General features: G+C 34.0%; 1 protein-coding gene across 1 annotated transcript; it reads right to left on the reverse strand.

Annotated features, from left to right (window-relative positions):
• Window positions 1-5174: 5174 nt before the first annotated feature.
• LOC139875679 (agamous-like MADS-box protein AGL29) lies at window positions 5175-7216 on the reverse strand. The gene is made up of 3 exons (XM_071862991.1): window positions 6903-7216; window positions 5303-5721; window positions 5175-5248 (listed from the first exon to the last, which is right to left on the reverse strand). The coding sequence occupies exons 1-3, from the start codon at window positions 7214-7216 to the stop codon at window positions 5175-5177; spliced, it is 807 nt and encodes a 268-aa protein (XP_071719092.1).
• Between the last annotated feature and the right edge of the window lie 8150 nt (window positions 7217-15366).

Below are 15366 nucleotides of genomic sequence, written 5' to 3' on the forward strand. Positions count from 1 at the left end.
AAATGAATGGATGGAGGAGAAGGGTTGACTAGTTGACCTAGTCACTAGTTTGACCCTTTGGCGACTTTAGTCCTTCGAGTTCAAATCGGGTGCGGGATATAACCAAACGATTTATTTTAAGTTACACGGGAGTACGGGAGATATTGAAATCCGATAACGAGAATATTTAAAACGTTACATAACAAAGGATACGAATCTAGATACGAAGGGTATTATTTAAAAAGAAAAAGACGGGCGTTAAAATAATTTAACGAAAAAATGCGGGATGTTACACTCAAGTATTTCCATAAAAATCACCACAAAACACCTTGTATTTGTCGACTGAAAATCCTCACCAAAAACCCTGTTGTAGTCGATCACCCAAGGCAGCCTGATTACTTGCTGTGCAATCGATAGGTTACAGCCCCTTTACCCTATCTTTTAGTCGACATCTGCAGCAAATCCTCTCATCACCATCGATGTTCAATCAGCCCTCCAAGTCTACAATTCGATCACCTGTCACAGCTCATCATTCACCACCTTTACAGCCTTTTTAGTCAACATTAAACAGCCCCAAAAGTACACTTTTTGCTGCTGTAACAGCCTTCTGTTTCGGTACCACAAACAGTTTTATTTTATCGCCAAAGTGCTCCTGAATTGCTGATCCAAACCAGCTTCAGAATCGAATCAAGAAGTGCTGCTATTTTTCTATTTCAGACGAGCCAACTCAGACCCAAGGAACCCTCCAATTTGGGTCGTGATTGCTGCCGAGTTACTTGCTGTATTTGCGAACCAAAACAGTCCAAGCAGTCCCTTGTTTGGTTCGTGATTGCTTGTTGGAAGTGTGTTGCAGATTCAGTTTTCATAATCATCATCTTCCCTTGATTTTTAATCTCCTATAAGGTAGTCCTCAAACCCTATTTCAATTCTACTTTAATCTCTTAAGTTATTATTTAAGTTTTATGTTATGTATTATAAAGTTGATTTATGAATAATAAGATTAAGTAAAGAATGAGGGTTAAAAGATAATGAAGGATTTGATTAATAAGATTGTGAAAATTTAAAAATATTATGGTTATTAATAAGGTTAAGGATTGATCTTGATCAAGTATTATGATTAATAAGAAGATTATGAGGTATTAATAAGTATGATTAGGCTATGAATATGAATAAAAAGTTTATGATTTTATGTAAGTGAATAAGCTAGTTAATAGTAATAGTTGTAGATAAAGATTATGATCATGATCTTTGTAATGAAGATAATTAGAATAGATAAAGAATATGTATACGAATTGATTGTGGCTAATGAGATTATTAGTTATTATGTTAAAAAGTTATGACTTTATGTGATTAAAAGATATAATGAGGGATAAGGTGATGATTAATAGAGATTGTAAACTTAAAAGTGTATAGTTAGTAAGAATTAGGAATGATGAATAGGTTAAGATTATGATAAAAGTTTTGATCGTAAGATTAGTAAGGTTAGTAGAGAATAATGATAATAATAATACATGTGCATGCATGCATGCATACGTACGTATGTGCATGTATACATTGTAGGTATATGTGTGTGTGTGTATATGTAAATATATACATACATGTATATGTATGTGTATATATGTATGTATATGTACGTGTGTATATGTATGAGTGTGTGTATATATATATGGTTAGTAAATAATAATAATAAAGGTAATAAGTATATATATATATATATACATATATATATATATATATATATATATATATATATATATATATATATATATGTATCACTCTTACATTAATGTATATATATAACACTTACACATATTATACATATATATCACCTAGTTATAAATATATATATATATATATATATATATATATATATATATATATATATATATATATATATATATATATATATATATGTATGTATAATAATAATAAAGAATATATATGTATGTATCACATGGATATAATTATATATGTAACATATAATGATAAGATTACATATTAGTTGAATAATTAAAGTAAATAACAAAACTATTATTAGTATAACATGTACACATACCTAGGTAGTAACACTTATAACACTAAGTATATTATCATATATATAACCTTCTCGAAAACGGTCACTGTTAATATAGTTTACTATATTAATAAACAAGCTATATGTCTATTAGACATTACCTAATCGAATATTATATCTCTAGGTTGAGATCTCCGTTTACACACTCCATTCATACTACTTGTGTGGATTTGCTTGCTTGCTATTAAGGTGAACTTCATAGCCCCTCTTTTTACTATTTCTTAACTGTTTTATAAACCTTGGGGTGAGACACATGCTTGTTTTTAAACTGTTTTTATGATTAGACACAAGTACTTAAATTTTATCCATTACATGTTGTTTGTTAACAATAACGGTCACTGCTAATATAATTCGTTATATTAGTAAACATACTTTGTCTGTTGACAATAACGGTCACTGCTAATATAATTCGTTATATTAGTAAACATACTTTGTCTGTTGACAATAACGGTCACTGTTAATATATTCATTATATTAATAAACAAACTTTATCGTCACTGTTAATATATTCATTATATTAATAAACAAACTTTATCGTCACTGTTAATATATTCGTTATATTAATAAACAAACTTTATCGTCACTATTAATATATTCGTTATATTAATAAACAAACTTTGTCGGTCACTGTTAATATATTCGTTATATTAATAAACAAACTTTATTGGTCATTGTTAATATATTCGTTATATTAATAAACAAACTTTATCGGTCACTGTTAATATATTCATTATATTAATAAACACACTTCATTCTATTGATTGATTTTATATCAGTCAACCCTAATTAAATCTTGTGGTCTAAAAACTTGTTATAATTATTAAACATATGTTGTTCACTCAACCTTTTTGGTTGACACTTTAAGCATGTTTTGTCTCATGTACTTAGATATATTGCTTCCGCTGTAGAACTCTGCTGTTACTTAGAAGTCAAGCCGAGCACTGGGACCAGAGATAACATCCACGTCAATGGCGATTTTGGTGGGGTGTTAATTTTTGGTTGAATAGTAAACATGAGTGTTAATAATCTTGAAATTATGATAGTCATAATATTAAAAATTTGACCTACAAGATAGGACTGAAGTACATTTAAAAGTGGCCATTTTGACCCAAAGTGGGTAAAAGTCTATTGGTATGCTTAAGTCAACTTGTTTAGATTCCTACTAAAAGTGGCCATTTTAACCCAAAATGGGTAAAAGTCTATTGGTATGCTTAAGCCAACTTGTTTAGATTCCTACTAAAAGTGGCCATTTAGACCCAAAAAGGGTAAAAATCTATTGTTCTGCCTAAGTCAACTTTCTAATAACCCTACTAAAAGTGACCATTATGATCGAAAACTGGTAAAATCTACTGGCCAATATAAGCTAAATGGTAAAAATTCCCACCTAAAGTGCACATATTGACCCAGAATGGTAAAATAATTCAAGTTTACGAGTCAAGCCTGCTTGTTTAGATTCATACTAGTGAAATGACCCGTGGAACCACGGGTTTGTTTAAAAGAAACAGCTTAATGATATGTTTTAGGTATTAAGTGAACGTAAATGCTAAAGTTATTTAGTTTAATGACCCGTGAAACCACATAATCTGACTAATAAACTCATCAGCTGAACATTTCATCAAACACCTAAATGCATATTAAACAATCCACATCCAATCATAAGAGATAATTTTGGTTGTTATTTTAATTTAAAATGTAAATTAAAAATATAAATATAAAATTGGTTTCCTTCTGCCTAACTTTTATACCTTTTCGTACTCAATTCAAAATAATTAATTATAATAATTTAAAATTATTTAATATTAGTAATTAAAATAATTATTAATAAGATTTAATAATAATAATTAATTAATAAGATTTAATTTTAATTCAAAATTATTTATATTAATGACATCACCCACCATGCTTAAATTTTTTTCTTTTTCTTTTTGATTTTTTCTTAACAAAGGAATTAGCTTAATAATGACATCATCATTTTACCAATATAATAGAAACTATAGATACTAATAGTACCTGTTTTGTCCCACTATATCATCAAATCATTAAAAGACCTAAATTGCACAACCTTAAAAAATTAGCAAATCTGCAAATACTAACCAATATAAAAATCCAAAAAACTAATAATAACATTTCACCATATCTATATATTCATATAAATCTTTAAAATAATGATGTCATCATTAAGCTAATTACCCTTTGATTTTTATAATGATGATGTCATAATTATATATTAATTTAAATACAAAAATACTACAAAATCTTTTATAAAAGGAATTACTAATTTCTCATAAATTGCAATTTAAATTTCTAAAAAATTTAAATGACATTTATTATTACTAATAATAATAATTATTATTAAAAATATATATAATAAACTTTGAGCGAACTTTATTATTATTATTATTATTATTATTATTATTATTATTATTTACTTTTAATATAATAATTATAATTATAATTATAATTTTTATATTTTTAATATTCAAATATGAATTCTTATTACGAAATTAACTACGTTACATATTTATGCGAAAATAGATGTCACTATATATTGTAAAACAACGACAAGTTTCTTAGTCAATCGGGTCATTAAAATAAATGACTTTAGCATTTACATTCACTTAATACCTAAAACATGTCATTAAATTATTTCATTTAAACAAACACGTGATTTTACAGGTGATTTCACTAGTATATATATAATAACAGAAACTGCAGCTATGCATATAGACATAAAAAATAATTTCGGTCCAAATCGTAATAAAAGTGCCCATTTTGACCCAAAACAGGTAAAAATTTATAGGACTGCCTAAGCCAACTTGTTAATTGTGAATAATCCTACTAAAAGTGGCCATTATGACCCAAAATGGGTAAAAATTATGAGCCGACCAAAGCTAACTTGTTTTAATTCATACAAAAAGTGCCCATTTTGACCCAAAATAGGTAAATAATTCGTATTTATGAGTCGGCACAAACATGCTTATTTAAAATCAAACTAATAGTACCTGTTTGACCCAATATTATTTAATCAATAAAAGTTCCAAATTACACCACCATAAAAAATTGACAAATCTTTAAATATTAACCATATAAAAATCCAGAAAACTAATAATATAATAATATTTCACCATATAAATATGTTCAGAACAGAAACTGAAGCTCTGAATATAGACATAAAAAATAAATTATGTCCAAATGCTAAAAAAAAAAAAAAAAAAAAAAAACTTAAACCCAAATATATCTAAAACCTACCACCATTACCATTACCATTACCATTACCACCATGTTGAAACATAAAACCACCTTGAAACATACCATTATTATTCATCCTCTGAATATTGTTATTATTATTATTATTCCAACCGACTTGAAACATTTTCGGACCCAACAACGCAGGTGACCTTTGAATCAACATAAGTTCATCAACTCTTGTTACTACTTTCTTTTTCAACTTTTCCAATGACCAAAGATATCGTTCGAGTTCATTCAGACTTAGATCGTGAACCGGTTCATCGTACCATGCTAAACGACTGTTCGATGGAATGTTTTTACGCTTTTTTTCTTTATCTAACTCTTCTGAAACCGCCATGTAATGTTTGTTGAATCTTTTGATGTATTTTTCAATTGATTCTGTTTCATCTTCTTCGCTGGGTGGGGTCTGCTTCCCGTTCCTGTACGATCACAGGTTATTTTATAATAATTCTAAATTATTATTATATAACATATGGTTCAAATAACCATATGTAAAACAGCTAGTAAAAATTTTAGCAACTTTAAACACTTTGTGTAAATCATAATACTTTGGGTAAATAATGCACAATTTTCAACATCATTTCGAGGCTTTGCCTTTCAAAAAAAAAAAAAAAAAAAATACCTACAAATTTAATATTAAAACATTAATATAGATATTAAGTTATAAGTTAGGATATAATAAATGAGAGATTCAACAAGTTATGATGCAAGTTATTGATACAGAAATATGATAATTAGCTTTGTAACCAATGGGTAAAGATTTCTATTATAAGTAACAAAAGTCAAAGAGTTCAGTCAAACCTAAATGACTTCACAAGAAGGAGGTGCTAAGTACATTAAACTTTTCAAATATTTATAAAGAACATTCACTAAAACTCTAAAAGTGGGTATGCAAGTTGATAATACAGAATTAAGAACATTTACACTGTAACCAATATAAGCAAAGATTTTATTATAAATAGCAAAGTCAAAGGGTTCAGACTTTACACGAAGGAGGAGATAAATACATTAAACTTTTCAATAAATATATCAAAAACATTCATTAAAAGTGCTTACGCAACTTTATAACACAGAACTTTGAACCTTTACATTTACATTTACATTTACATTGTAACCAATATGGGCAAGGATTTTTATTATAACTACAGTAACAAAGTCAATGGGTTCAGTTAAACCCAATTGATTTTACAAGAACGAAGGTAATAAATACATTAAATTTTCAATTAATTTATCAAAACCATGCATTAAAATAGTTATTGTTATGCAACTTGATTTTTTTTTGGCTAACGAAAATGAAAACTTTATTACGATTCTTTGTCTGGGAAAGATAAAAGAAAATACACACAGACGAGACTCAAAAGCAGAAAACTAGACCGACAAACGAAACGACCTAAAGCTAACTAAAGTCGAGCCTCACAATGAACTAACGAACTACTGTTATGAAAATTTTTACTGCTCCCATTGTGCAAAGATTAAACACAAAAATAATTTACAAGAAAAAGATGATAAATACATTAAAAATTTCAACAAAATTTATCATAAAAATAATTAAAAGACTGATGTATATATAGTCTACTCAGAAGAAAAAACATTACTATACCTTACTCCAACGTTGTCTTTGCAATCATTATCATCATCATAATACGTATCACTAAGATATCGACCAACGATGACGTCAGCATTAGGGTGGCCGAAAGTATAAAAGCGGCCACCAGGGGATCTAACAAGAATAGCAATTTTTGCACCGGTTAAAACACAAAGTTCAGCCGCTTTTTTGAAAAGTCCAGTTCGACGTTTCGAAAAAGTTACTTGACGACTATTGTTTTCTACTATTTTCTTGATCTCGATTTTTTTACGGCCTTTGGTTGTCTTCTTTCTATAACTAGGATCACCAGAAACAGTTGTTGAAATCATGGTTGTGAGTTTTTTTTTAGGGTTTGTGATTTGTGTTTTGTTTAAGAAGGTGAAAAATGTATATATATAGTAGTACAGTTGACATGGATATATTATGAAAATAAAAAGATTTTGAAAATCTTGTCTGAAAATTAGTAATGATTTTGTGATTTTATATCAAGAAGTTTGTTACCGAGATTATAGTAAATTTGGGTGCGAGGCTTCCAGGAAGTTTTGTAATAATGATCGAGGGTGGGTAATTAATTAATTTATTTATATCTTAATATTGAATACGGAGTAAAGAATTTCATTTCATAATCTTAAATTTTTTTTTTTATATAAATACCGCATAACCCACATTACTTTTGGCAAAAGTTAATAAAAATAAATTTACTCGTCCTAGATTAGTTAAATAATGGTTTTATTAAATTATATTAAAAAAGTTAAAAAGAGAATATATATTTTGTTTGTTGGTAAAAATAAAATCAACTAATTTGATAGTAAGAATAAATAATGGGGGAACTGGCATAATGCATAATCATTTTGTGATGATATTTCACTCCATGTATATTATATTTGACTATATCTTTTCAGCGACGACGGAGATAGAGAATGCATATAAATATTTTATTATCTTCAACTCTTTAAATATGTCTATTAATTATAGTGTATTAAAAATTGCAAATTAATGGTCAATATCTCTTAACCATAAATTCTAGCATCCCTTAAATATAAATAATATAATATTTTTTAATTTTTTTTCGAAAAATGTCACGCTTATTCATAAATCATGGTTTCGCCTGTTCGACTTGTTTTATTGTAGTTACTTTGGTGTATTGACTTGATTGATTAGAGATTATAGTTGTAACAGACTGAAACCCGGGCTAGTTGTAAGTTGTCCATTTTTCCCTAAGGGTTTGTGTAAGTCTTAAGTGCTTTTTATTTAAATTATTTAATTAGTGTTTTATTATATTTGTGTTGTGTCCAGTTTGTGACAAGGGTCCCAGAACAGGTTTGTTTATTTTATTTGGACCTCGTTTGGGTTACCTAATCCTGTACGAAAGATATCTGATAACTGGTAAATACCCGTGTGTTGCACAGTGTGGGAATTAATCCCAAATATGTGACTAGTGTACTGCCTTCTTCTTTCCATTTCTAGAATTTTCCCACACACACCCGTACCTTCATCCCTCCCACCTAACCAAACCCTAATTCTCCATTGTTGATCTTGAGCTCGAATTGGTCTTGAAATCACGTTCTTTACACTCTACTGATTCTTTTAAGGTATGAAACATGAGCTTTCATGATCAATTTAGTGTTAAAATGGTGTTTTTAAGTGTATTTGTTCATAAGCTTAATTTTGTGTCAAAATCCATGGATTTGATGTTGTTATGGTCAAAACTTTATGGGTTTATAGTCTATAACATGTAGTAATTGAGTTGTGGTAAGTTTTGGTGTCGAAAACGAGCTGTAGATCGAGTTTTGGTGAATTTAGCTTGAAGTCCGTAGGTTGTGTTCAGAATCTGCAGATGATGAACACAGTCGGCCGACTGTCGGTCGACAGTCGACCGACTGGCTAGTGAACCGACCGACTGAGTTTGACTTTCGGCCGATTGTGGTGATACCAAATAAGTCGACCGATTAGGAAAGTCAGTCGACCGGTTGTGTCAAAAGTCGACCGACTGTCTATGTCAGTCGACCGATTGAGGAGACAGTCGACCGACTGTGTGTACAGGGCAGAATGTTTTACCAAAGTGCCTTTTTTCTAGCCGTTATGCTGCCCGTTTATATTTTGGTGTTCAGGATGTAATAAGCATGAAAATTTTAGCGGACGCATTTTTTTTATGAATTTGCTATAATTCGCTGTCAGTGTGTCTAATCTTGATGGGAACACTATTCTAACTTGGTTTTTGTTGTTCTCAGGAGATAAGGACAAGGAAGAAGCTCAGAAATAGTAACTGAGCAGTTGCTGGTAATTGGTGAGTGGGTCTATCTACGGATAGAGTTTAAGTAGCATATCATGCTACTGTGGTTGACTCTTTTACCATGCATAGTGTAGGAATTGCCATGATAGAATAATATCGTTTGCCTGATGTTGTATGTGAATTATGTGTACACTATGTGAATGGCACTAGTCGGGCCTAGGGAGACTGGGGACTCGAGACCGTGCCTAGGAGAGGTTAGAGTCCGTATGAGGTCAACCGTGCCTAGGGGAGGTTGGGTCCATAGGCTACTGATTGTGGAGTATAGTGTGAATGATGCATCCCCTGCATCTGGATAACTATACTGTGAATTGAGTAGCAGGGACTATCGGTAGACTCAGGCCCGATCAGCTGGGAGTCGTGTGCTCGTACAAGCCGCCGATCCTCGTATTGTCTTATTGTATGCTAGTTGATGGTTAGCATGTGTTGTTGTTGGTATATAGCTTGTGTGTGACTTAAGCTATATCTGTTAGATAGATTCCATGCACTTAGCGGTGCGCTAATCCCCCACATATTCTCCCCTTGCAGGTTTAGGTACTGTTAGTCGGGAAAGGTGCTATTGCAGAAGACATGTTTGACAACCCAACTCTGATGTGGACTTTTGTATAAATAATGTTTTGTGATAACGTAACACTGTTGTGTAAACTTAAACGTAATGACGTGACTTATATTGTGTTTGTTAATAAAGTCTTCCGCTGTGTGTTTAAAAAAAAAATGGCCGGTGTTACAAGTTGGTATCAGAGCATGGTTTGGCAGCAAATACGTGAGCATACTTTGTTCCCAAACCCTGAGGCAAGTCAAACATGTCTGTGGGAGTGGGGGCTAAGTGAAAATAGGATATACGTGTGTTAGTTGTGATTGAACTAACTGTTATCCACTAAGCTTTTGTGTGAGCTGTTTTGTAGCACAGGTATGGCTGATAGAAACGCAACTGGCCCATCTAACCCCAGAACATTCAGAGCACCAGAAGAGGGTGTTGAGTCTGATGATGATCAGAGTAGTTACATCCTTCAATTAGAAAGTAAGCTAAAAGAGGCTGAGGACAAAATTAATGAGCTTGAATTGGCAAGGCATTCTGGAAATGATGATACACCACCTGGATTCCCAACCGCGCAATCCCAAACGATACCTAATGTGCACCAGAACCAGTTTCAGAATCAAATACCTAACCAATATTATATGCCACCGCAAAACACTTTTACTTACCAAAATCCCATGATGATGAACCCGTACCAAATGCAAATGTTCCAACAACCTTACATGCAACCACCCAAAAGATGTACTTATAAGAACTTACGTGATTGCAAACCCTCTGAGTTTTCTGGAAGTACTGATCCGACTGTAACTCTCAATTGGTTGCGAGAAATTGAAAGGGTATTTGAAGGGTGCCAGTGTGAACCCGAGCTGAAAGTGACATATGCTAGTCGAATGTTGAAAGGTAGGGCTATGATTTGGTGGGATTCCTTGATTTCCAGTATACCGAAAGAACAAGTGAGTATGATCACTTGGGAGCAGTTTCATGGAAAGGTGTGTGAACAGTACTGTAATCCGTTTGATATGAACCGAATCAAGACTGAGTTTCTTGAAATGAAGATGACACCTCAAATGACGATCGATGAGGTAGTAGAGAAGTATATGGATAAACTAAGGTTTGTACAACAGTGGGTGCCAGACGAAGTGTCTCGTATACAACATTTTGTTAATATCATTTTGCCAGAGTACCGAACTTTTGTTAGAACGGCTACGTCGTTGTCTCAAGTGGTTGTGATGGCTAAGATGGTAGAAAGTGATGTTCAGGCCGCCAGAAATAGAATGTTTGGTAATGTGCTACAACAAGGTGGGCAAGTATCTGGTCAATCAGGATCTAAATTCAAGAAGTCTAGTGGGTTTAAATCGAAGGGTAAAAGTGGTCAGAGTAGTTCTGGGTCTGGATCAGGTAAAAGGAATTGGTGTCACACGTGTCGATCTTCTCATAGTGGTCAGTGTTCTGAGGCTACAAGAAGATGTTTAAAGTGTAGTGTTGTTGGGCATGAGTCTTCAGCATGTCTGTATCCGAATAGTGTGTGTTGGACTTGTCACAAACCAGGGCATCGTGCAGTTAGTTGTCCGTCAAAAAGTGGTAGTTCCGGGGCAGGGTCAGGGGCGCGTTCAGCATCAGCCGTAGGGTCAACTGCCTCGAGTGGGCAGAAGAGGAAGAACCCTCCAACAGCAGAGGCTAGAGCTTTTCAGATGTCAGTTGAGAATGATGTGGCAACCGATGAAGTGATCACCGGTATGTTTCTAATCAACTCAATACCTGCTCGCGTATTGTTTGATTGTGGTGCCAATAGGTGTTTTATGTCCCTAGATTTCTGTGCTAAGTTGAATTTACCAGCTACTGTGTTACCCAAGCCGGTTAGTGTAGAAGTAGCTGATGGTAAGACCACACCCGTCACAACCTATGTGACTGGGGTTTGTATAGAGATCGAAGGGAAGTCTTTCCCGGTGACTTGTTTAGTGTTACCTATTCCTAGCTTTGATGTAGTACTAGGAATGGATTGGTTGAGCTCGCTTAGGGCTAATATTAAGTGTGATAGGAAAATGATTACCTTTCGTTTGACCGATGGAACCCGTGTGGTGGCCCGGGGGGAGCGGGGCGGGTATAATTTTCCGTTGATAACCATGATGAAAGCGAAAAAGTCGATGGCAAAGGGTTGTGAATCATTTCTTGCATATGTGATTGATGCGAAGAAAGAAAAGAAAGCAGTGGCTGATATTCCAGTAGTATCAGAATTTCCCGAAGTGTTCCCAGATGAGTTACCAGGTCTGCCGCCGGTAAGGGAAGTCGAATATAAGATTGAGTTGGTTCCTGGAACAACTCCAGTTGCAAAAGCTCCATACCGATTAGCGCCGTCTGAAATCCGTGAAATGATGTCACAGATTCAAGAGTTATTAGATCGTGGGTTTATCCGACCGAGTTCTTCACCGTGGGGTGCTCCGGTATTGTTTGTTAAAAAGAAAGATGGGTCAATGCATATGTGTATTGATTATCGTGAATTGAACAAAAGAACAGTGAAGAATAAGTATCCGTTACCTCGATTAGACGATTTGTTCGACCAGTTACAGGGTGCTTCATTCTTTTCTAAGATAGACTTACGATCCGGATATCATCAGGTTCGTGTTGCTGAATCAGATATACCGAAAACAGCGTTCAGAACAAGGTATGGTCATTATGAATTTCTTGTCATGCCGTTTGGGTTGACGAATGCGCCAGCAGTCTTCATGGATCTAATGAATAGAGTGTGTCATCCATTCTTAGATAAGTTTGTGATTGTGTTTATTGATGACATATTGGTGTATTCGAAAACAGAGAGTGAACATGCTGAACATCTGAGGTTGGTTTTGAACTTGTTAAAACGTGAGCAACTATTTGTAAAATTTTCAAAGTGTGAATTTTGGTTACGTGAAGTGCAGTTTTTGGGTCATGTGATTTGTACCGAGGGTATAAAAGTTGATCCGACAAAGATAGAAGCGGTAATGAATTGGAATTCTCCGAGGACTCCGACTGAGATTAAGAGTTTTCTGGGATTGGCTGGTTATTATCGCAGGTTTATCAAAGATTTCTCTAAAATAGCGGGTCCATTGACTAAGTTGACTCGTAAAGATGTAGCCTTTCGATGGACTGATGAACAGGAAAAGGCTTTTCAGATATTGAAACAGCTATTGTGTCAGGCACCAGTGTTAGCTTTACCAGAAGGTTCAGACGACTTCGTGGTATACTGTGATGCATCATATGCTGTGTTGGGTTGTGTCTTAATGCAGAGAGATAAAGTAATCGCCTACGCCTCGCGACAGTTGAAAGTTCATGAGAAGAATTATCCAGTGCATGATCTTGAAATGGCTGCAGTAGTGTTTGCTTTGAAACTGTGGAGACATTATTTGTATGGAACTCATTGTGTTATTTGTACAGATCATAAGAGTTTGCAATATATCTTCTCACAGAAAGAATTGAATATGCGTCAGAGACGGTGGCAAGAGTTGATCAAAGATTATGATTGTGAAATTAAATATCATCCGGGTAAGGCAAATGTGGTTGCAGATGCGCTAAGTCGTAAAAAGTCAAGTGAAAATGTGAAATCCCTTCGTTTGAATATAACTTCAGATTTGATTAACAGCTTAAGAACCGTTCAGGCCTGTGCTTTGGAGGACGAACATATTAAATATGAACAAATGATCAAACGAAAAGTGGACTTAAGTGATGACTCACGTGGACTAAAGACTTTAAACAATCGTGTTTGGGTACCTAAGCTTAGAGATTTAAGGGATTTAATTATGACAGAAGCTCACAAATCCAAATTGACAGTACATCCGGGTAGTAATAAGATGTATCATGATTTGAAAGCAGTGTATTGGTGGCCGACAATGAAAACAGATATCGCTCGATATGTTGAAAAGTGTCATATATGTGCTCAAGTGAAGGCAGAACATCAGAAACCTTATGGTTCGCTACGTCAGTTACAGATTCCAGAGTGGAAATGGGAACATATAACGATGGATTTTGTGACCAAACTACCAAGAACTCAGAAACGACATGATATGATTTGGGTAATAGTGGATCGTCTAACTAAAAGTGCTCATTTTCTTGCTACTCGTGAGACAGCTTCGTTAAGTAAGTTAGCCGATTTGTATGTGAAAGAAATAGTTAGTCGACATGGTGTCCCGTTATCGATCGTTTCAGACAGAGATTCCAGATTTGTGTCGAATTTTTGGAACAGTCTTCAACAAAATTTGGGTACACGTGTGAATTTAAGTACAGCTTATCATCCTCAGACAGATGGTCAGAGTGAAAGAACGATACAGACTTTGGAGGATATGTTAAGGGCTTGTGTGTTAGAATACGGTGGTTCGTGGGATACACATTTACCGTTGGTCGAATTCGCGTATAATAATTCATATCATTCGAGTATAGGAATGCCGCCCTATGAAATGTTGTACGGTCGTCGTTGCAGAACTCCAACTTGTTGGTTAGAAGCCGGGGAGAAGCAGTTTGCAGGTCCCGAAATTGTTCAAATGACAGCCGAAAAAGTTGCAATTGCGAGAGAAAAGTTGAAAGCCGCTAGAGATAGGCAGAAAATGTATGCTAATCCGCGTAGACGTCCGGTAACCTTTAATGTGGGTGAACGAGTGTATCTGAAATTTTTGCCGTGGAAAGGGGTTATCAGATTCGGTAAACGTGGTAAGTTAGCACCGAGATTTATTGGTCCGTTTCCGATCAGTGAAGTGTTGAATGATCAGACTGTGGTGTTAGATATTCCACCAGCGTTAGCTGGTATTCATAATACATTCAACGTATGTTATCTTCGTAAGTGTAAAGTCGACGATGAAACACAACTTCTTCCTTTAGAAGATTTAAGGGTCGATTTGAATAAGAAATTGGTGGAAGATCCGGTCCGTGTGATTGACCAAAAGGTGACTAAGCTGAGAAAGAAAGAGATTCCGATGGTGTTGATTGAGTGGAAACACAGTTTGGGATCTAATCTTACGTGGGAAACGGAAGAGTTGATGAGAAAATGCTACCCTCATTTGTTTGACCAAGACCAGATTCCGAGGACGGAATCTCCTTAAGGGGGGTGGATTTGTAACAGACTGAAACCCGAGCTAGTTGTAAGTTGTCCATTTTTTCCTAAGGGTTTGTGTAAGTCTTAAGTGCTTTTTATTTAAATTATTTAATTAGTATTTTATTATATTTGTGTTGTGTCCAGTTTGTGACAAGGGTCCCAGAACAGGTTTGTTTATTTTATTTGGACCTCGTTTGGGTTACCTAATCCTGTACGAAAGATATCTGATAACTGGTAAATACCCGTGTGTTGCACAGTGTGGGAATTAATCCCAAATATGTGACTAGTGTACTGCCTTCTTCTTTCCATTTCTAGAATTTTCCCACACACACCCGTACCTTCATCCCTCCCACCTAACCAAACCCTAATTCTCCATTGTTGATCTTGAGCTCGAATTGGTCTTGAAATCACGTTCTTTACACTCTACTGATTCTTTTAAGGTATGAATCATGAGCTTTCATGATCAATTTAGTGTTAAAATGGTATTTTTAAGTGTATTTGTTCATAAGCTTGATTTTGTGTCAAAATCCATGGATTTGATGTTGTTATGGTCAAAACTTTATGGGTTTATAGTCTATAACATGTAGTAATT

This window comes from Rutidosis leptorrhynchoides, chromosome 11 (genome assembly GCF_046630445.1).
Source record: "Rutidosis leptorrhynchoides isolate AG116_Rl617_1_P2 chromosome 11, CSIRO_AGI_Rlap_v1, whole genome shotgun sequence".
Lineage (NCBI taxonomy): Eukaryota > Viridiplantae > Streptophyta > Magnoliopsida > Asterales > Asteraceae > Rutidosis > Rutidosis leptorrhynchoides.